At 38.8% G+C, this 23,377-nt stretch overlaps 1 protein-coding gene across 2 annotated transcripts in view; it reads left to right on the top strand.

Moving 5' to 3' along the window:
- The window catches only part of LOC146566002 (rho GTPase-activating protein 26-like), an 82,798-nt gene that overhangs the window by 38,362 nt on the left and 21,059 nt on the right, over positions 1-23,377 (top strand). For both annotated transcript variants that reach the window (XM_085289496.1, XM_085289497.1), the window contains exons 3-17: positions 3,388-3,483; positions 6,255-6,316; positions 6,536-6,607; positions 10,523-10,624; positions 10,738-10,848; positions 11,176-11,280; positions 11,860-11,989; positions 12,385-12,485; positions 14,297-14,391; positions 15,931-16,009; positions 16,800-16,836; positions 17,027-17,092; positions 18,096-18,170; positions 18,298-18,382; positions 19,561-19,619. In XM_085289496.1, the coding sequence (XP_085145622.1) occupies positions 3,388-3,483; positions 6,255-6,316; positions 6,536-6,607; positions 10,523-10,624; positions 10,738-10,848; positions 11,176-11,280; positions 11,860-11,989; positions 12,385-12,485; positions 14,297-14,391; positions 15,931-16,009; positions 16,800-16,836; positions 17,027-17,092; positions 18,096-18,170; positions 18,298-18,382; positions 19,561-19,619 (1,275 nt within the window). The remainder of the gene's footprint in view (positions 1-3,387; positions 3,484-6,254; positions 6,317-6,535; positions 6,608-10,522; positions 10,625-10,737; positions 10,849-11,175; positions 11,281-11,859; positions 11,990-12,384; positions 12,486-14,296; positions 14,392-15,930; positions 16,010-16,799; positions 16,837-17,026; positions 17,093-18,095; positions 18,171-18,297; positions 18,383-19,560; positions 19,620-23,377) is intronic.

Here is a 23,377-nt window from a genome sequence, read left to right as displayed (position 1 = left end):
TAAATTGGATGCCATAAATGGCAAGCATCACTTCTTGCTACATCTGTAAGTAGACTTTCCCTTTTCCTAAAGCTTTCTGGACAATGTACTTGTTGTGGTGTGATTCATTTTTTTTGTTTTATAGTGATTCCTTTGTGTTGGCAGGATTTTACAGAATCTCATCAGCCAACAATGTGGTTTTGATTTGAAAACATGGTTCATATAAGCCGAGAGACCCGCATGGGGCTGACACGTGTATGTGCGTGTGCATAAATGTGTGAATATATATGTGGATTTATGTGTGTCCTGTTGTGTCATTGCTGCCAAAAATGCTGACTATCCACTGGTCCACTCCTGATGCGTATCTGTATTTATGAGCCAGAGTAAAAAGTTACCTTATCACGCTGTTTGCCAAAGTGTAGAGTGAGACTCTCCAAGGGAAAGTAGGTTAAACAGAATTTCGTACTTTGATTTTTATTTTTCCGTCACATTTTTAAGTGATTCAAGGGGGAAACAAACCTTAAACTTTCATGCAAAAGTGCTATGATGGTGTGTCTGAAAAATAATGCAATTATATCAAATTATTTTTGTCCTGTCTTAATGATGATACTTTGCTACAAATAACAAAAACAGTGTCCGTTTCAATTTTCTCTTAGAAAACCTGAAAGATCTTATCTAGGAGATAAGATTTCTTGAAGGAATTCTTCTTAAGGCTAGTAATATTACTTTTTTAAAATTTTTATTTCAATAGGACAATAACGGCTGGGAGAAAGACCGGGGAAGACATGCAGTGAATGGCCTTGGGGCCAGATTTGAACTCAGGCCTCTGCAATAGCCTTGCAGCATATGAGTTGTCTACTTTATCTAGTGTGCTACACACTGGTGTTTATAATGTATTTGTCGACGTGCTTGGGGTTTCCATGACATGAAAATGAGATTTCTAGGAGGAATAAAACTTCATGTTGTGTTCAAACCTTTAGTTCTTTTTATGTTCTGTTTATGGGCTTCCAGTTCTTCCCTGGATGGAAAGTGCTGATTTTTCTGCTGACATACTTATCAAGTGATATACTTTTTTCATGGGGTCAGGAAGGTTTGGATAGTTTTTTTTTTTTTTCCCTTTAAGAAAATTAAAAATCACCATTTAAGAACTGCCTTTTGTATTTATTCAGTTTATCTTGCTCCAGGTTGTCTAATGTTAGAATTTGTTCAATGCTCTGAAACATGTAAGTGTTTAAATATGCAAAATCAGAAAGGGGCACTGAGTGTGTGTGTGTTTAGTTTGTGGTTAGTTGTGATTTGTGTGCAGGAGAGCACACAGAGTGGCTGAAGCCGGAGAGGAGAAATCATCGATGGGCACGTTTCACTCACGGGGTGCTGAGAAGAACTGTCAGTGGGAATAAAGGAGGGGGAAAAAAGAAACTGTCAAAAAGGAGACCTAAGGGAGGTGGAGGCCAAAAATAAGAGAGAGGAGACGTAAGAATGAGAGAGTGTAGAGAGAGATATGGTTTTATACAGCTCAGTAGATGTGATGTCACTATTGCCAGGGCTGGATGTGATTCCCGCTGAGGCCACCCGTGCTGAAAATAAATCACCCATGCTACTACACAAAACAAATAAGTAAGTTTACTGAAATGTGTGATAGAAAGCAGGTGCCTCGGTTACCTAAGATCTGGCTCATAGATACCTGAGATCACTCAGTGCAGCCTCATTTGCCAATATGTAATGGCAGTGATTATAAAGCCTGAAAACAGCATGTTTAATCATTGAAACCTAAAAACACCCTGAAACGTTTGAGAGCTGAGACCTGCTGGCTTTCAAAACGACTGAAGAAAAGGTTATATTACTTTATGTATGCTACTTATATTAGTTAGTTATTTATGCTGTAAATTCACTGGCAATATGACATTATAGACGACATTTGGTTGTCATTGCAATTTTCTATTGGAAAAACATATTTGCTTCACTATATACATGTTTACCTTTAAACATTGTTATATATTTAATTTTATTAAAATATGTCACATGATTTCTGTTATGTAATTGCAGCAAAATATTGAGAATTGGGGAAATACTGTGAAAGTACAGTGGGTTGTTTTGTTTTTTGGACACTGACTGGCACCGTAAAACCGCAGTTTATCCTTCAAGTTTGGAGTGTGGTCTCATTTTGGTCATACTTTAGTTATTTTGATGACACAGGGCCACTGTGACTCACTGCTCACGGACATCCTAAATGTTTTTTTGAGTCAGTCTGGAGAGAGAAAGTGGTCTGTGTGCGTTTCTCTCTGCCAGCGTGCACGTTTTTCTGGCAGCACATTTAAGCGGAGCTGCTGGGCCTGCGTTTCATTTCTGTGACTGGCAAACTGCACTGATCTACACAGAGGAGCAGTGGTATTTACTTGAACATGGCCAATTACTCTCTGTCTTTCTTCTGTCTGCGCTTGCTGTCCTTTCCCTGACTCCCATGCGCATTTTCATGAAACTCTTGATCTCTCCTCTTGCGTTTTTTTTTAATTTTCCTTCCTTGCCTGGATTTAATTATACTTTCTATCTTTATTTTACAAAATGCCACAAATACATATTTGCTTGTGTAGCTTTTGTATAAATTTTGTCCTCCTCCCTATCGTCGTGGGTTTCCCTGCTGAAGCTGACCGCGTCATGCATAAGTTTCTTTTCTTTTTTTGAATGTTAAAGTAAAAGAACACTTTATTCAGTATAAAATGATAATTATTTTAATCCATTCCTTCGGGGTCGGTGTCAGAATGGCGAGCAAGCCATTGTTGCAGGGTGCTGTTCCACAGCATGCGATTTACAAGAAAGTTATGTGAAGTCTGTTTCTTTTTTGTGTCTTCCTCTTCATCCTTCCACTATTTCATCGTGATCCTTTGAATGTTGCTGACCTAAGCCAGTCAAGCAACAGGAAATGTTGTAGTGGAGGTGACCCTGCGTTGAGTTTAAATGCAAGGGAAGCCAAGCTCGCCGTGAGTGTCTGTCTCCTAGGAGCTCTTAGCGCCTCATGTATTATTTGAAAGGCATCCAGCTGTCTAAGGCTTTTCAGTTCCTCGCCTGGCTAATGTGACTTAAGTCGAACGGAACTTTTTTTTTTTTGCACTTTTCAGCACGAACACACACAAATATATGAGCTGTCAACCTCCATCACTGATGCCACAGGGGACCCACTCGTGTTGTCCGCCTTTCCACTCACTTTCAGTACCTGCATTAAAAGTATAATCAGGACAAAACAGCTATTCTCGTCCATAATCTTATCACATTATTTAGAACTAGGTTTTCTAGAGTTCAGATTAAGATTTTTCGGTACAGCTTGCTATTACGTTATTACAAACTCACTTAAAGTGAGGTGGACCACCATAAAATACGACCTTAACGTTCTTATTTTTTCTGTTCTCTCAGGTCTGTCGACAGCGAAGAGGAAGTTTGCTGACTCTCTCAATGACTTTAAATTCCAGTGCATTGGAGATGCTGAGACGGATGATGAGATGTGCATAGGTGAGTGTGCGGATGTGAAATCCAATACATTCGGTGCACCAGAAGAGGAAAGCCTCTAAATAGACATCAAATGATGTTGTATCATGTCTCGTCACTAAAATAGAATAGCCAAATCAGCGTTGACTTCAAGGTCAGCTTGATTTTCATTTTAGTGCTGCTGGACAGGAAACTGATGAGTCTCAGATTAGGTATCTGCCCTGAATGTGCTATTTTTGTTAAAATATCAAAGCTTATTCTGTACTTAATAAAACTACTGGCACATTTTGAAAACGGGTGTAATTTTGATCCATCTGACTTGTGGCTTAAAATAGTTCAAAAATTGAAACGATTATCAGCAGCTGATGGACAGTCTAATAGTAACACTGTAAAACAAGGAAAAAACTGGACATTGGCTCAGATTTTGCAGCCCTTTCGGTATAATTTCATTATTTTTGATAGCTACAGTTAGTCTTCATAAATGTTGTAGTTATTTCATGAAATAAAATGTCATTACACAAAAGTTTGTGATATTGGTGTGTAAAATATGAGTTCCCAGAACTCATCCGGCTGTTTCTGCTCAAACAGCCTGCTGTGTGAGAGTCTGTGCAGTCACCACACCCTCTCTGTGTCAGTCTGCAGCTCTTTGCTGCCCTGATTCTGACCTACAACCCTGCTGTTGTTTCACTATCGCTGGCTATCTTTCCTGAACAGCTTGGTGCTCAGCTGGATTGCAGCACTGTTGCTGTTAGGCTATTCATGGCGAGACTCATGTCAAAACCCATCTTCATCTCTCTGATGCTATAATAAGTCCTCTTAGAACAATGTGGGAAAAAAACAATAGGTACTGATTTACGTCAATGTGTCAACATGAAAGAGTTTAGATTAATCGTCAAGTTTTGATTGCATAATAAGAGCCGTATTACAATTTTATACTATTTTTAAGACATCAGGATTTATTTGTAGAAAGAACTTTGTCTGCATTGTCTCAATAAGTCGGACACATTTGTTTGCGAGTATTATACGCCACCAGGGCTTTCATCTGTCATGGATTTTGGTTATAATTGTTATGGACTGAATTTGTAGCCCAGGGTGGATGGTGTTAGATTCTGTGGTCTCTCTCTGGATGTCATCTCTCCTTTCTGCAGATGATGCGGTTATGTTGGCTTCACTGAATGATGACCTCCAGCTTGTGGTTGGGAGGTTTGCAGCCAAATCTGAAGCAGCAGGGATGGGAATTAGCACCTCAAAGTCTTGAGTTGCTGCTCTAAGTGTGGGAGTTAAAGAATTTTAGGGTCTTGTTCACAAGTGAGGGGAGAAGGAAGGGGGAGATGGACACACATATTGTCAGCAGTAATCTGGATGTCGTACCTTCCTGTTGTGGAGAGAGAGATGAGCATGAAAGCAAAGCCGCCAGTTTACCAGTTGATCTACATTCCTACCTTCACCTTTGGCTGTGAGTTGTGGGTGTCAGATCACAGGTGGCAGAAATGAGCTTCCTCGGTAGGATGTCTGAGCACTCCTAGATAGAGTGAGGAGCCCAGCCATTTGGGAGGAATTTAGAGTAGAGCTGCTACTCCTCCACATCAAAAGGTGCCAGTTGAGGTGGTTTGGGCATCTGATTGGGATGCTTCCAAGGTGCTGTGTTTTGGGCTTGTCCCTGTAGCTGGAGACCTCAGAGCTGACCCAGGACACATTGGAGAGATTACATTTCCCGGCTGGCTTGGGAGTGCTTTGATGTCCCCTTGGAACAGTTAAAGTAGGTGACAGGGGAGGGAGGGCTGTGGTCTGGTTATCTGTACTTGGACTAATAATGGATGAAAGAAGCCATGTGTAGGGTGTAGTGTCAGCTGACAGTACAGATTGCACCCTGATTAATTTCTGTGTTCTGGTGATGCTAGAGTTGGTGCTAAAACACAAAATGGAAAAGGCCCTCTGTATGGTTTGTCCATTCTGGGCTTCTATAGAAGCACCTGGACGTGTACCTGCAGGTTCTGTAGATAAAGAGCTTATTCTGAGGCAATGAAAAATTGTCTCCTACACTAAAAATTCAATTCTACGCTAATTAAAACACAACTACAATTATATCACATTTCTGCCATTAGATTCCACTCAAACCTGGACGTTTAAGGCCTGCATCTACTTTTTAATAGCCAAATACAAAACCTATAATTTACAGAAACATGAAGTTTGATGTTAATGAGGATAAAATGGATAACTGTGGAATGGATTATCACAGTGCGCATACAATTTCTGCATGCCTGTGCATAAGGAACACATGTTCGGAACACATGTTCTGTAGGCACACTCTTCAATTACTTGAGGTGCGCTCAGTGTGCCTGAAGAACAAGTCTGTGTGTTCGTGTGTGTGAAGTGTTGGACAGGGTCAGAGGCAACTGAAGTGGAAACTCTGACCTGAACAATGTAGCTGTGGCTCGTTTGCCAGTGAATGGGGTAACCTTGCACCGATCCATGCTGACTGTGAAAGCACCATAGAAACAAACCCTTTAAGTTGCGGTTTCATTTCCAGTTAATTACTCTGCTATGTCATGAGTTTAGAAACATTTCGAAACCTCTAAATAAGTGGTACCGAAGCAGAAACAAAGCACCTTTAACCTCTTTACTCCCCGATAGCTGTATTCTGTTCGATGCTTTTCCCTTGCATCTTTTTTTTTGTCTCGCTCTTTATCAGCATTAAAAATAGCAGTGCTTTGCCTTTCTGCCTCATTTTTATTTTCAATGATCTCTTTTGTCTCTTTCTCGTTCACCCCATCTACCAACATGACTGTCCCTAGCCAAGTCACTTCAGGAGTTTGCAGCAGTTTTACAGAACCTGGAGGATGAACGGACACGAATGGTGAGTGACCTATCTAGCTATATTGTCTATATTATAGGTTATTCTTAATGAGAGTGAACGTTTGGTCTTTTATAACCACGGAAACATTAGTCCTCTCCAGAAAATGACTGGCGGCTGTGATAGAAACTGCTGGTACAAATGATACAAATATTAAAATACCTGGTGTATACTGGCGTGTCTGTAACATGGATTTTTATGGTGTGTATATCTGCCTTGTAGATCGAGAATGCCAATGATGTGTTAATTTTGCCGCTGGAGCGGTTCAGGAAAGAGCAAATCAGTGCAGCCAAGGTAAGAAGGGTGACAGTACATGGGCCACAGAAATGACTTTTAACTGTACATGAGCTGTGGGTTTGTATTGATACATGTATGCTAGCATGAAGAATAAATCAATAATGGCCTTTAGTGCTCCTGGAGCTATTAAAGGATCTGTGTCAGACAGCACCTACTCAAAACATACAGATCAGAAAAAGATTCAGATTTTTCTCTCTTTTTTTTGTTCTCGTTTTTATTGTTTTTTGTGCCTTTTGCTGGTTGCCAGGGACACATGCATACAGTTTCACATTAACTCGTGAATGCAATGCCTTCGATTTTGAAACTTTGCTTTACCACAATACATGCCCATTGTCTGGCCTGTTTAGCTGTTGGTAAACCGCAATATGTAATCACGTTTAGAAAATTTAAATGATTAGAGGAGGTGGATTTTGTTTATACATTGAAAAGAGGTCATTTAAGCCCATTGATAGGTGGTAGCCTGGCAGCATGATAATATCATAGTATATCATGCATAATTAAGTATATGCGGATATGAATAAGACATTATTGTTGTAAAATTAAAGCAATAGCACATTTTCATATAAGGTGCTGTACGTGCATAAAGTCTAAAAACGGGTCATTTGAGCAGTGTGATGGTGTCACAATATATCATTCAAAATTCAGCTTTTCTCACAAAATAAACACAATACAAATCCTTTACAGGTGAGTAAATACTAAAAACGTGATATTTTAACCCATTGCTAGGCAGTTGCTTGGTAAGATCATGGCATTATAGCTGATCTAGGGTAAGAACCTTCAGCGGCCCAAGACTTTGGACTACATGTGTGTCTGATGCTCTAGGAATAATTTGCAGAAACTGTTAGAGTAGATGCATGTACAAGATTTTTAATCCAGAGAAACACTCCAGTTTACTCACCTGGTTAGCATTACTGCATAATATCTGACTTTAATACAATAATATACTATAATTATACTATATTTACCAGAGAGTGTCTCGATGCATTTTTTTAAAAAAATTGGCTATATAGTTTGTAGAGTTGTAGAGAGATGGTTCAGAATACAGGACAGCCTTTAAGAATTTCCAAATACACCAATGATAGAATAGAAGAAATATAAAGTACAATGCTTAAAGATTTTATTTTGATGATAAAATTTCGTGTTTGGAACTCAAACACATGAGTTTAGTTACAGTTGTTGTTACCGCTGCACAGTGACATGGAACTAATAGGTGCTTTTCATGTATGCTTGGAATAAAAGGCAGCACACTTCACACGAGGCTCAGGGTCTCCCTCTCCTTACGTGATGGGTGTATGTTAAGGTCTGAACCATTACTAAATGACCTGGATAAGAGATTAGAGGAAGACATAAATGCTGCCATAAATCACTGATTCCCTCTTACATGCAGGCTGGGCTCCCTCTAGCAGGTCTGTGTGTGATTTATTTATCTATTTTTTAAAAAGTGTGCTTAAATCTCTTCATTTGCTTCTTATTCTATAGAAGTAAAACATAAGTATACAAAGTTTTTTGATGTTATGATTGTGTTAATTTTTATTTTTTCACACTCCAGAAAAATAGAAATCCTTTAAAAAGATAAAGGATGAACACTGAACTGTACATTTTTAAATAACGCCGGCCCCTGTGCGGTAAATATACCACGCCCCAGCGTCTTTAATCTCCTTATATAGGGTCATGGTGTGCTTGCTCCATGCTGTCATTAGCCATAGGGCGGCAGGGGGTTCCCCTGATGCATTCAGTGTTTTATCAGTACATGATCTATTAAAACATGCCCATGTTGCAGGTCACTGTCTGATTTTGACATTATGGTCAGATTAAAGTGTGAAGCATAATCACTTCAGTTAAGTCACCGCGAGTGATGCACTAATCCTAGTTTAGCCCCAAAAGAACCGATAATATCTTGGCCTGGCACAGTTTCACCTTGTCCCAAAGCTACAGAGCTGGCAGCCGTCTTGCACAGGACCAGTTTGACCAAAATAGCAGCGAATGGCTAACAGATAAAAGATAAATATGTTTAAAATATGTGTGTGTGGGGGGGGTTACACATCACAGTTTATTTAAGGAAAACTCAAGGTTCAGATTCTAATCTTATTCACAGAGGATTTCACACCAATCAGATTACTGCAGCCAGTAGGAAACATTAGACAAGAAGTCTTTACATAGAGCTTAAGTGTAAGACTAAATTTAAAAAAAAAATGCTGTTTGCAATTCAAGGTCTTTTTGTATAAAAACACTTCACTCATGCAACAATGACGGATTTCTGTTAAAACGCACTGAGAACATCATCATTTCCAGAAATCCTTTTAGTTGTTGAGAATACGTTGTCAGGAATCACTTTGCTCTTGTGTTTGTTGTCAGTTATCCACTTTAAAGTCATTCCAAGTTGCTGCGAGTGACAGCAAGTGCTGCTTTTGTTAAAAAGGTGTGTTTTAATAATGCACGTCTTGTAAACAAAGGATTGTTGGTGCATTTGTTGGCTTTAGATTTGACTGGGACTTCTATGTAACTGTTGCAAAAGAACCTGATTTGATCTGTGATGAGTCAGTCTGGTGGGGTATGGTCTTGCATCAAAACATTTTCAATTACCTTATATTTCTGGGAAAAATTAAATAAATAAAAAAGGAAGACATTTTATCATACTGTGAAGACACTGCCACCTGCTGGCTGAGGGTGGAAGTAACCTAAAGTAAATGAAGTTTAACACCTTTAACTTTTTAACCCAAGCGTTAGGGAAAATAGAAACAAGTCATTTTAATGTTATAAAACCTTTCCTGATGATTTGTCTCACGCAAATGAATTCCTTTCACAAAGGAAGCCTGACTTTTTTTTTTTTAGTTTCAAATTTTTCAAAAGGCTGTAATGAAATCTCTAATAATGAACACATGGGAGAGGGCTGCCACGACACTCGTTTCAGACATGATTTCCGCAGAGAATATGACAAATCAGAGAGGCAGACTTTAAACAGAGGCCTTGTTGTTTAGAGGGGCGTTCATCATTTCTGATGCTTTCCGCAGCTGCTGTCTGTTCCTCCTCTGGCCAAGAGCACTTAGCTTCTTGTTGCTGAAACCAGCTCGGCAGTGAGCAGAGATCATCTTACAGTACACATCGTATTATTTTAGTGCCAGTTCCAGCGTTGTTAAAGAAATGGTTAAAAGGAATAATAAAGGCAAAATGAAATCAGCAAATGCACATGCGGCTCACTGATGTTCAGAAATTTCTCTTTGACTTTTGAAATAAGTCCAAGTTATTTTTTGTTTAATGACCAAACAATTGAATATATATTGTTTTGTCTTGTGTATATATATCATTTAGAACAGAAGTGTCAAGTATTCACATTCAGTAAGCACTTCTCTCATACCCCAGTTTGTTGCTTCAAAAGTAAATAAGATTAACAGGCTGGTTTCTCTTTATGCGTCTTACTGTACTGCTATCTCTATCTTCCTGTTGAAGTGACACGTTTTTAAGTTTAATGATCCTAATCTGACTGGTAATTCCAACATTGCCTGTGTAACAGTTTCTTTCTGTTGCTTTCATTCCATAAACACACACCCTGAGCTCTCTGTCCCAGGCTCATCATCTATCAAAACATGTCTGTCTCTCATGTCGCTGATCTCATTTCTGATGAAACAGTCTGTTGTTTAATAACCAGCTGTGCTCCCTGGAGGAAAATATTCATTGCTTTACTCCCTAAAAAAAGGGAATTTGTTATTAGAAAGCTAAAAGAAATCTGCATTATATGAAGTTTTGCTGTGCTCCCTGTTCTCAAACTGCAGATAACTGCTAAAATATACTACAGTACATGTGTTGGTTTATTAAAACTGGAGGAAAAACTCCCCGGTACAAGTGTTGAGACAGTTTCGTTAAACTCAGTCAAAAGATTTGTATTTTATTTTTAATTTTTCCCCCCTGTGACAGGACGCCAAGAAAAAATATGACAAAGAGACGGAGAAGTATTGTGCAGTACTGGAAAAGCACCTTAGCCTCTCAGCAAAGAAGAAAGAGGCACATCTACTTGAGGTAAGATGCCGTGTCTGAGTTTAGACCTTGCTGGTTTCTCTGAGCGAGCAGGTTTTACGTGTAACCCTTGATTATCGGTGTGTCAGTTTCCTTAATTTCCTTCTCTGTTGTAGGCGGACAACCAGGTAGATAACGTGAGGCAGCATTTCTACGAGGTTTCTTTGGAATACGTCTTCAAGGTGCAGGAAGTCCAAGAGAGGAAGATGTTTGACTTTGTGGAGCCTGTAAGATGCTACTAAAAAAAAGTTCTTCTTCTTCTTTAAAGATGTTGCACACAAACTTTCTTTTTGTAGCAGTGATTTGTGTTATAGTCACACTTTAAGATAACCAAGCACATTAGCTACTCAGTGCTAACTTTTGTTGAGGTATTCCCTGTTTTCCCTTACTTCTTCTAAATTGTCAACCTCTTGCTCAGTCTTCCTGTTATGTTTTCTTTCCTCCACTCAGACACGTGCATTCATTTTTTCTGATGTACATTTTCCCCTATCCCCGTGTTGTTCATCTTTTTTAAATCTTTACCTTCATTCTGTTTTTTTTTCTTCTTCCTGTAGCTGTTGGCATTTCTTCAAGGCCTTTTCACCTACTATCACCATGGCTACGAGTTGGCAAAGGACTTTAATCACTTCAAGACCGACCTCACCATCAGCATACAGAATGTAAGATCAAGTACACACACCACACACACATACAGTAGTGTATCAATGGGGCATTATATCATTTTTTGAAGACTTTCTCTAGTCTTAACCATATTTACTACTTGTCTAACCATAATCTTAACCATGACCCAAATTGACCTTAAAATCACCTGATGAGTACTTCCTGTTATTTCTCCTATAAGGAAAACATGTCTCCACAGTGCAAACAGCAGATACTGTAACTAACCTGTTTGTTGCCACTTGGTTTTCCAAAGAAAATTGTTTCTATGTTAATGACCCCACAGCTAATTTAATTTATTACAACAGAAAGCACTTTTTTGATGAGTTAATGGCTTTATGTAGTATATAAAAGTATTTATTTAGCATTATATGGTCCAGTTAGAATAAACCTGATGAATAATGCAGGATCGCCCTTACTTGTGATGTGTGTTTTTAACCCAAAGATTCTCAACTTGCAGCTTTAAAATAGGCCTTCAAAACTTGTTCATTCTGCAACATATAAGGCTTGTTATGTACTTTCCCATCTACAAGTTGAATTTCTGAGGAAAGATCTGCACTCCTGTGTGCTTTTGTTGGCAGACGAGGAACCGTTTTGAGAGCACGCGGTCGGAGGTTGAGAGTTTGATGAGGAAGATGAAGGAGAATCCACATGAACACAAGAGTGTCAGCCAGCACACGATGGAGGGCTACCTGTATGTGCAGGAAAAGCGTAAGTAAGCCACATACAACAGTGAACGAGTGTGTGTGTGTGTGTGTGTGTGTGTGTGTAACGAGGTATAGTGTGTGGATGTTAGTGGCATCTTGTTTGGCTCACACGGTGTCAGAGCAGCAGAACAAACAAGCCATAATGAACCAATGGTTGACAAACTCAAGTCTGATCTGTTGGAGACGTGACAGCAGCTCTGTCCACGTGCGGTAGCCATGGTAACACTAAAGCACTAAAAGAGGTCTGACCAGGACTCGTCCTTTTCTTTTTCTTTTTTTTTTGGTTCTTGTTGTTTTGACCCTGTCTCCAATTCACCCATTTTCTTTTTTTCTCTTCTCCTTTCTTGTGTTTTTGTTTTTTTACCACTCTTCATCTCTATGTTTTCTATCTATCTTTAGGCTCATTTGTATCTACTTGGGTGAAGTACTACTGTACATACTACCGTGAGTCCAAGAAAGTCACCATGGTCCTGTTTGACCCTAAGTCTGGAGGTAAAACGGTGAGTAGCCTGTGCTGTTAAAATATACAGATAAAATCACAAGTTCACTAACAAAATCCAGGTTTGGACTTGTATGGGAGAAAAAAAAAGTACACATTCAGGTTCACTTCACAAGCGCCCTCATATACAGGCGCTCATGCAGGCATTCATGCAAATGTGCTTCGTCCCAGTGTGGATAAGCACAACTTGGTGTGTGTTTTTATTTAGTTATTTTTTTATTATTCCCCATGCCTGTACCACTGTTTTCAGCAATCAGCTCAAAAAGCTGTGCGTTTTCATTCGGTCGCACAGTCACAGAGCGAGATACTGGTTTTACGAGCAAGTGCTAACGACTTCTTCCACGTCACCCTTAATAGGTGAGAGTGCAGTGTGGGTGAATAATGTTCTGAGTAAGCAGCAGTAAGCAGAAAATGTTGTCTCCAGCTGTTTTCTCAGAGACCTATCTCTGATCGCCCTCCACCTACAAACCGATTAAGCCAGAGCTGATATGAGTCCGAAGTGCAGCTCAGTTCTGAGAAAGTTGCCACAGTTTCATTTTGAGTAACTGAAGGAAACTTGGAAACATTAAAAGTCACAGAAAACCCTTTGGCTTTAACACAAAGCTCTGAAATCCAAAATAGCAAATAAATAGTAGGTGAACTGCACTGAAAGAAAAAAAAAAGCACTCACTAATGACATCAAACCTGGCCCATCTGCGCTTTGCTTTAGAGTATGGCAATAAAACCTGTACTTTGAATTGGTATGACACCAGAGTGTGTAGCCATCTGTAGATTGTGAGTTATCACACTCATCTACCCATCCATTTTCTTCCCCGTCTGTGGCCATTTTAGAATCATCAATAAAACTAAGTACTAGTTACTACTACTACTACTAAGTTAGGCTGTGGGAAGAAGCAGGAGCATCTGGAGAGAACCAGCATAGGCACACAAAGAATCCATGAAGGCCCCAGCAGGCTTGCAGATTCAAAACCAGTATACCAGTATACCTAACCCTAACAATTGTTACTACCTTTGAAAAGAAGTGATGTCACCATAGCATAAATTGTATAATATTGTTGCTACAGGTAGCAACATTGTCTGTCTGTGTTTTCTTTACTTATAAGAAAACCAAGCTTTTGAAAAGCTAACAAGCTGAGTGTCTCATGGATAATGTGTGAAATGGAAATAATATTGCTGTAATCCTTTATATTGGTTATAAAACTGCCAGATGGCACTCCCCGCGCATCAGTTTATAGTGTCTATTTCTTCATATTGTTCTTTTTAAAGCACATATGATTCATTGCTCAGTTCAAACAGCAAGTCTTACTTCTAAAATGGAAGTCAAGGCAAATTTAAAATGCTAAATCTTCAGTTTTACTCCAACGTAAGATATATTTCAACCAGTGATTCATTTCTAATAATAATAACTATATGCTACATACTGGGGTTTTTTTGTTTGTTTGTTTTTCTGCCCTTGCCTCTGTATAATACGCCTTATCGGACAAGCCTTGGAGCACAGAATAAACTGCTATTTAGGTCTTCTGTTTGCGACGGGCAGCCAATTAGAAAAAAGTCGGCTTAAAGAGAGGAGGAAGGGAGCTAAATGTGCTCCTTTCAGACAGGATATATTGACGACCTGCACCAAGACTCCATATGGGAAAAGTACAGAATATTTTAATCAGTGAATCTTGCAGAGCTAGTCTTAGTATGGAGCTGAAAATTACCGTCCTGGCTATTAAATTCCACTCAAACAGTATGGTTGCATTATGATGTCTTAAATGCTCTTCATGTGTTATTGATGTACTACATTGCTTCTTGCTTTTGCTGTGTCAGGGAGAGGAAGAGAGCTTTATTCTCAAGTCGTGCACCAGAAGGAAGACGGACTCGATAGAAAAGCGGTTCTGTTTCGATGTGGAGGCTGTGGACAGGTTAGTGAATATTCACCCAGCTTTCTTTTCACCGGGTTTTACTTTATGTGTCATCGATATGAAAGATTTGGTTAAATGTGGTTCAGTCCCAGCTCATAATCTCAGGATTAGCATGGGCTTTTTTTCCTTTTTTTTCCCCTTTTTTTTTTAAAGCAGGATGTAATTACAGCGAACCAACACATGAGGGCACTGCACAGTTGGTGTGAGCTTGAAGATTGAGGCTCTTTTTCCTGTCTGACTCAGCCCTCTGTGGCATTTCCCTTCTTATACCGCCTCCACTGTTCCTGTCCACTCACACACAACTTCAGCTATCCTCTATCACACCCTGCCTATCTGTTAACCATCCATCTTTAGGCTTAACTCAGGTCCTTTAGGAACACAAAGCAGTCTCACTCTTAAGCGGGACAGATTGCTGTGGTACAGTAACTCATGCTCCGTGAAGCAGGTTTATTTTAGAGAGCCAGCTCTAAAACATAAATCTTCAAATTGATCAAAACAGTCTGATCACTGCATACACAGACTCGTTCCTGCAGGATCCTGATGGGGGGGAAATGTAGCAAATTATCAAGAGCAATAGAGACGGCATAAATCATTTGTTTGGCATTATAGACAAGTTTTTTTTTTTTTTAACAGAGCTTTTAACACAAGGAGGGGGCGTTTATAACACAAAGGGAAGAGTGGCTACACTGACAGAGTTACAGACTGCGTCAGTGCTTATTCATTCTTCTTCCGTCACAGTGACTCGGAATAAGAGGAGGGAACGGTGATCATCTCTGTGATGAGTTTCCCATGCAAACACAGAATTTAAAGCAGCACAAAATAAAAACAAAGGCCAGTAAAATTGCACACAAAACGAAAAGTATGAAGAAGACGGTAATAGGAGCAATACATTACATATTCTCTATGCAAAATACAAAATCATGGAATTAACAGAGCCGGCTTTGTTATCAAGGATTTTTACGATTTTCAGGCTTTATAACCTCCGAAGAGCTGGTCTCAGTTTAAATCATGAGTACGTGCGCATCACACGTTGCCTGTGTGGATGATTTTTCGCTGCTTAGCCTAATGAATTCTTGTTAGATGCTGAATTTTCATGCTGTATTCGTCATCTTTTTGTTATCCTTTTAAGGGGAAAAATCTGATCGGAGCTGCTGATCATGTGATTTACTGGAACACAGTAGTATAGTCATAGCTCTGGCACCCATAAATGAATGTGTTTTGCTATAAAAAGAACAAGACTGGCATTTATCTAAGAATGGGCACATCTATTAAGTAGTTTTTAGTTAGAACATATAACTACTTAGTTGAAAACCTTCATAAGAATTTCTTTAGTTGATAAACTTTTTATTTAAATACAATGATTTTATTACAGTTGTGGTTCGATTTATAGGTGCCCCTTGTTGCACCAGTTATCGACATGTTTGTCTTTGTGTGTATTTGTTGAGTATTATTATTTGATGATCTAACACCTAATGTTTGCAACTCACCTGTATGTTTGATAAGCTTATGTGCCTTTCCTGTTATTGCTTGTGTGCGAAGGCCGGGAGTGATCACCATGCAGGCTCTGTCGGAAGAAGACCGTAGATTGTGGATGGAGGCCATGGATGGGAGAGAACCGGTAGGTTGCCATGGTTACCAGTTTGTTCTCATGTGACACAGACAAACAGGAGAGTGAGGCCGAGACAGAAAAGGGGATGGGATGAGAGCTAAACAAACCACGAGGTGTAATTGGAAAACTGTTGGCTCAAATTCTGCGTCTTTTCCTCAGCACATGCTGTCCACGTCTGGTCACATTTAGAGAGACACAACATAAGTCTGAGAGGGATAATTTGGTCTTTATGCTCCACAACAATCAACACATCAGCTTTCTGCCAACCAACTTCCTCAGCACTTGGTTTATACCTCCTCGGTGTACAGCATTTTTGCTCTTTGGCTGGAAGTCCATTTTAACGCTCTTATTCAGATGTGTTCTTGTTCCAACACCTCTCTCATGTCTGCATTCAAGTGTGCAAAGGTAATCCACATTCAGGAGCTCACCACAAGTTGGAACACGCGGTTGCAGAGTTCAGGGGAACGGTCATAAAATAAAAAAATGCTGGCGATCTTGTTCTCTGGCTCCTACTTCTCGTCATTACAAGCTTGCCACAGATCATGACTGTGAAATACCAGCAGCAGACAAAAGGATGGATCTGAGCATTAGAGTCATAGCTACTGTATTTTCTATATAATGTGACTTTTGATAGAAATAATAAGTGGATATTCCCTAAAGAACCCTGACTATATGCTTGCATAACTAGATTTATCTATATTTATATTTATATTATAGCATGTGAAACACTGGTAATGTACTTACGTTTGCTTCCCTAATTAAGCATAACTGTGAAGTGTTCTGTTCTTTATTTCTGCAGGTGTACAACCTCAATAAAGATAACCAGAGTGAAGGCAGTAAGTGTCTTTAATTTATTTGGATTGAGTTGATTATCGTTGCCATCTTCAATTAATATATAAGACCTAATAATACTTGTGCCTAAAAAAGTGCCAACAAACTTTTAGGTTGGAACACTGTGTTTTTAGTGATGTTAAAACAAATCGGTAGTTGGCTCAGATTCATTCTTGTCGCTTCCCGCTCCATCAGTGGCCCAGCTGGATGTCATTGGGTTCAACGTGATGAAAAAATTCATCTATGCGGTGGAAACGCGAGGTACAGTGTCAACCCACGTTATTTCCTTTGTTTTTTTTTTTTAAATGCTCTGTAAATCTTTTTGCTTCTTTGCTGTGATACACTGTATTTTTTTATCCAATAAACTTTATCGTCTGCTGTATCCAAATCATTGACAATAGTTTCAATAAATATCAGAAGATAATACTGTTTGTGGACTGTTTGTTTACAGTCTTCTCGTGAATATTTTTACTGCATTCAGTGTTGCAGTCACCGTAAAGCTCTCAATGCTGCCATGCGTTTTTAAGGGTTTATCTCAGTAGAACTGAAGTTTTTCCTCAGTTCATTTGATACTAAATAGAATTTTTAGGAATATTATTTCTCTCTCTTTTTTTTTTAAATATTTGCACCAAAATCATTGCAAATAATCTAAAAAAATAAATGAATATTTTTTTATAATGCAGAACATTGGTTTGCATGAATTGAAATTCTGTTCAGGAGTTATGAGTGCGATTTAAACCTTCCTGATGTGTCTGGACATCGCTCCCTACAGATCTACAATATCAATACCTCTTTTTATCTGTTGCACTAAGACCACCCATTTCTGGTCACTCTGTACCTTTTCATTGCTTTGTCAGGTGGTTTTGTATTTAGCTTATATATGAAGGTAACCTTGGATTTCTTAGCTGGGACAGGTTTGCAATGGGACAGATAAAGATTAAACACATTAAATTTATATGAGTTTCATGCTGATGCCAAAAAAGTGCATCAAAGCACAACAATGTGGTGCCTTTTTTTCTGTTCATGCCTTATTTGGCACGATTTTAAATTGGTGAGAGGAAGACACATCGTAGTACATTAATAACACTTTAGATGCTCTTCTGTATGTGTTAAAGCATTTATCAAAGTAGAGGAACTAAAGTTTCGCTGGTAAAAATCCCCTTGCTGAAATCTCCACGTGCTTGCTTGAGGGAGAATTTTGTAGTATCATAAAGTCCTGATCTTATCATATCAGTTACAGATGATCTCTTGTCTCCTCCTTCAGGTATCGATGAACAGGGCTTATACAGAATCGCTGGCGTCAACTCCAAAATACAAAAACTACTGAGCTTGGCTATGGGTAAACACTGAAGCACATGAATAAAAAGCACATGTTTAAATTGTATCAAAACAGTAACTAAAATATCTTTTTAAAAAATTGATCTCTTTTGTTTCTTTCTTTTTCTCTTCATATTTTTGTCCATCAGATCCAAAGACGTGTGCTGACGTAGAGCTGGAAAGCCCAGAGTGGGAGATTAAAACAATAACTAGTGCTATCAAGCACTATCTCAGGTTTGTGCGAAAACTCTTACATAAATGCAAACTCACAGTGATTTCATTTGTTCTTCTACTAAGAATTATTGGCAAAAAATAATTCTTCCAGTGTTCACCGAGCATGAGTGCATTTTAACCTCCGTGACCGTGATGAATGAATTAAATGTGCTTTTTGTGTCTTGGAATTATTCCTCTTATTCTAAATTATAGCACTTTTCTGCACTTATCACATAATAACTTGTTAAAAAGACCTCTGGCCTGAATATATTTTGCTTGATTTTGCTGTCATTTCTATCATTTGTGGTCTGTTTTTCTTTATTTTATATATGTTATTTACTCAGAGTTAATGCTGTGTCAAAACTGCCCGATATTCTGGTCATTATATTGCACGTTATAGTTAAATTACTTCCTCTGGTGCGGTGCAACAATAAGAGAAGGATTGTGATTGTGGGAAGCCAGAGATGAGCAGCTGAAATGGAAAGAAAATGTAAGGAAGGAATGAGAGTAGCAGAGGTGTTCATGCTGTGCTCAATCTGCTGTAGCTAAATGAATCTATGCTGTTCACAACACAAATCCACAGGCATACAAAGATTCGTATTCATTCGGTTGCCCGCAAGCACTTCGCCGGTACATAAACAGACAGATTTATAGAAACACCTGCTGTCAATTCTCTCGTACATACACCCATTTACACCATCAAGACCTCAAGTCAGGCCTCATTGAAGACCAGCAGGTGCCATTATTCACATCAGGCAGTAGGAGAAAGCTCATGTCAAGCTGGTGTGTAGAGAGAAAATATCAGAAGGTGAAGAAAATAGAAAAAGATAAATTGAAGAAAAAATGTCCCAACTAAACACCTAGGAATTATTTTGGTCTAAGCTACTAGATAGCAGTCTCCACTATCATAAAAAGAAGGAGTATCTTTTGTAAGAATAGTCTTTCCTTCCTCAAGTAGAGTTCCAGTCTTCTAGAATGACTGCCAAGGCAGATTAGAGCTGTTCTGGCTGCACATGGTGGTCCAATACCATACTAAGACACTTCATCCTGGTGTTTCCTTTAATTTCTCTCCAAACCGTAGTGAGATGAGTGCTCGTACAGAACTCTTCCGATTTATTGGTTTTTCCAGAGAAGCCAATCCTAAGCTCTTGTTCCATTTTCCTTGCTGATAATCTTCTCCTGACATCTTATGTTTCCAGAATGCTACCTGCACCTCTCATGACATACCAGTACCAGAGGAGCTTTATAAAAGCTGCCAGTGAGTAGTTTCCTTTTGCCTCCTGATATCTCGTTTTCTTCACAAAATGTCTGTTCAAGCTGTTTAAGTTGTTTAAAGCCAACCTTGATATTAAATAGTGCAGACTTCTCTTCAAGGCTACCTTGGATAAAAATCGACTAGACAATGCTTAAATAGCTTTTGTTTGTTTTTAAATTAAGCTAATCCTGTTGATTCATTTCAGTTTATAAATGGTTGATTGGAGTTGGTGAAATTTTGCATTATGTTGGTTCTGAGAATAAAAAGTCTTGCACAAACACAAAAACAAACAATGACACTGTGTTGGGGGAATGACCCAGATTCGGATCCTGCTCCATGCCAACTTTTCAACAGGCTAAAACTCACAGCTGTGCCAGTGTGAAAGCTGCCTCTAACTATGTAAAAGAGAAATGAAAATTCAGATTCAGAGAGTCAGATTTTACAGGAGACTCAAAAATCCAGGAAGTATTCCTCCTGGGTGTTAAACACTGATTATCTACATCAGGATTCCCTAGAAGGTGAGACCTGCAGCTTCTTATTTGAACTTGTTAAATTGCAGCGTGGCTGTTATCTCACAGTTAGAGAGTCTTACAAATAAGTGTTTTCTAACTAAATGTTGTGCACACGGTTTGTTGGCTTTGCTGCCGATGGTGCGTCTGCTGTGATGGGCTGATTGGAGCAGCAGCCACACTCCGCTGTCCATTGTGGCGCAATGCACATTGCAGAACACGTTGCAGAGCCGAGAATTATGAAACAGAGTTTCATAAATACTCTGAAACTCTGCTTTTAATGTCAGTACATTAACATGGTGCCTCCTTTCCTGTATGCAGATTTCCAGATGTGGTAAAAGAGGGCCATGTCCTGTAGACCACGCTTCCCAGGGAGGCAGAAAAAAAAATCTGTCTTGAAATTAGACCACTGTCTTTAGAATAGTTAAATAGCATAGCTGGGCAAATGGTTATTTGTATCGCTGGATATGATCAGCTGTGTTTAAAGAGGAAAATAGGCTAAACGTCCTAAATTTGGTTAGTTGAAATTCATAATTATTCTATTATCACATTGACAGCAGTAATAACAGTTCACCAGGCCTCAGAGTATCTAGAACTACTCTGGTTTCTGAATTACTATCATAGAGATGTTCTATTTCCACAAATCCTTTGCTGGTAGAATATTTAATATGCTCCCATATGTTTATAAGTAGTTCAAAGTTTATGGTTGCTGTTTATTTTCCCTTCTTCTTTAGTAGAATTAGGAGAGTGACAATATATTCACTGAAAAACTCTCTTTATTCTCTAAATAAGGTGTTTTATGGTGTTCCTGTCTTGTTAGACGGTTTTTAATTAAACAGTTTATATACATACATAGCGGGGAACTGGTAACTCTGTCTATCCGGTGCGGGTTATACAATATTATAAGAAGCCTGGAGAGCTTATCAGAAACGGACAGCCAATTAAAGGTTTACTGTTTTGAATTTCAGTGGATCACATAGCAGCTGCAAAATGCTCCTTTTTGGTAACTGCACCTGATGGGTGTGGTTTGAGTCAGGAAACATATTTTATTAAAAGAAAAAAACCCTCAGCTGCCTGGAAGATTGCCTGAACTCTCCAACAGCCATGGCAATCATTTCAGTGTATTAGATTCTTGTCATGAGGCTGCTAGGCTACAAAATAAACTTTTGCAAGCACCAACTGATTTAGAACATGAAATGGAGACTTTGCATGAACCCCTCCTTTGCTAAATCTGTTCATTTGGATTTCCTTGTTTTTCTGTTTAACCATAGTTTAGCTTGCTTGGGTCGATTAACCATGGTTATCCATGTAGCTGCTTCCTATTTTTTAATGAATATTCGACACAGACAAAGTAGATTAGTACAATTCTAGTGTTGGAGGATGCTTTAGTGATTTGTTTTCTTTGTTTGGCAGTAGCTAATCGTATAGGATGCCAAGCTGACATAGGAAGGAAGTCCAGGAAACGACTGTCTGTTTCTGGCCACGGTACCAAGACAGGCTCTGCAGTGAATCCAATGAAGATTGTTTTTTATGAGTGTATTAAGAGAAAGGAAAAGAGGATGGCAGATAAGTCTACCAAGATAGCTCGGTTGAAAACAAGGCGGACCACCCATGTGATAATGGATGCGATTATGGTTTTTTAGTAATCATTAAAAAATACTTGTGTTTGTGAAGTTGCTGTATAAGTTTACAGTTGTGTGCCTAACCTGACCTCTTTTCCGCGACACTCATTAGTTTGGTTGACGTCATAAATTTCTTTCAGAATGCATATGTGCAAGAAGGCGCCTCTGTCTGTGTGACTTAGCTTTCGAATTTTTTTCCAAGGTGGAATTCTGCCGAAGCAGCAGGGTGTTTTTTAAAGACAGCGTCCTCATTTGAACTCTCTCTTTTAGGTCCTCCCTTTTTTTCTCTCCTCTCTTTTACATGTATTCACCAACTCCGCCCACAAGATCTGATATTGCATCGTGCTCTTCCTCCTTCTCAAATTTCACGAGAGACAGAATAGAAAAGAAAGTATAAAGTATATGAAGAAAATGCTCTGACTCTGTCCATCTTGTGTCTAATATTTATGTACATCACCAGAATTCCTTCCAATTGGGCTTTATTTCTCACTCCTACTAGGAGGAGTGATATTTTGTAAGGCATCTACAAAGATCTACCAAACGTTATTCACTTGCATTACTTAATGCAGTCCATAAGAAAGACCTGAGATGAGCCTCATCTCCGTGACACGTAAATCAAAGTCTTATTTTTTTAAGAAGCCAATTTAACAAGTACTGTTTCTTCCTGTTTAGCAAGTACTAATTGACATTAATCTTCTAAAGCACGATTATGCATGATAGATGGAGTTGTTTGCCGCCTTTTCTACAAAAGTGTCAGATAATCTTAAAGCTGAATAGGCAAATTTCTGGAAAATAATAGGTCAGGAAATAGCCTGATCTGTAGATTATAAACACATTATACTATGTTTGCAATATTTTTCTTCTATCCCTACATTTTCTATGATTTAATCCTTATTTTGGTACATTATGCGTGCCAGGATACATTAAACTTTAATTAAACATTAAAGTTGCGGGTCATGGAAGATGGTTTAAAAATCATCCTTCAGTTGTGACATCAGCAAACCACTTCATCAGTCACAGATGTACCAGATTTTTCTTAATTTATTTTTTTTAATCACTATATCTAGTGAGATATTTCTCTATATTTAATCACTTACTCCTGTGTGAGTTCAGACATATTGGCCTGTTCACTCATTTTAAATGACTGACTCATCTGGCATCCTGGCTGAACAGCATTGTGTCCAGTGAACACCATAGCAGGATTAATGATTAGCCAGTCACCACCAGCATGGGCAAGACACACAGGCTGTTTATAAAGACATTCTGCAGACTAAACTGTTACATTGCTGCTAGCGGTGCATACACACTAGTAACTAGAGCAGTGTGTCTTTGTGGATATTTAGGGCAGATGAAGAGGTAAAACAGAAGAAAAGCTGGTAGTAGCAATATTTCTAAATCCCCAGTCTTGCTTCCAGTTTTAATGCTAGAGCTTAAAGTCTTTTCAAAATGTCAGTTAAATGTTTGAAACAACCGAATGACGATTGAAAACAAATGTTTGCGCCATTTGACATATTAACAATGGATTTGTTTTGGCTGCTGTACATAATCATCTTGATCCGTCGATGTAAGTAACTGCTTCCCTACGGTCTTAAAAGCACCCAAAACTCAACTTGCATCACATTAGCAGCTT

This window comes from Mchenga conophoros, linkage group LG10 (assembly GCF_057382185.1).
Source record: "Mchenga conophoros isolate Kocher_MC1m ecotype Shallow Benthic linkage group LG10, M_conophoros_male_GT1.1, whole genome shotgun sequence".
Taxonomy (NCBI): Eukaryota; Metazoa; Chordata; class Actinopteri; order Cichliformes; family Cichlidae; genus Mchenga; species Mchenga conophoros.
This window is presented reverse-complemented; position numbering and strand designations above follow the sequence as displayed.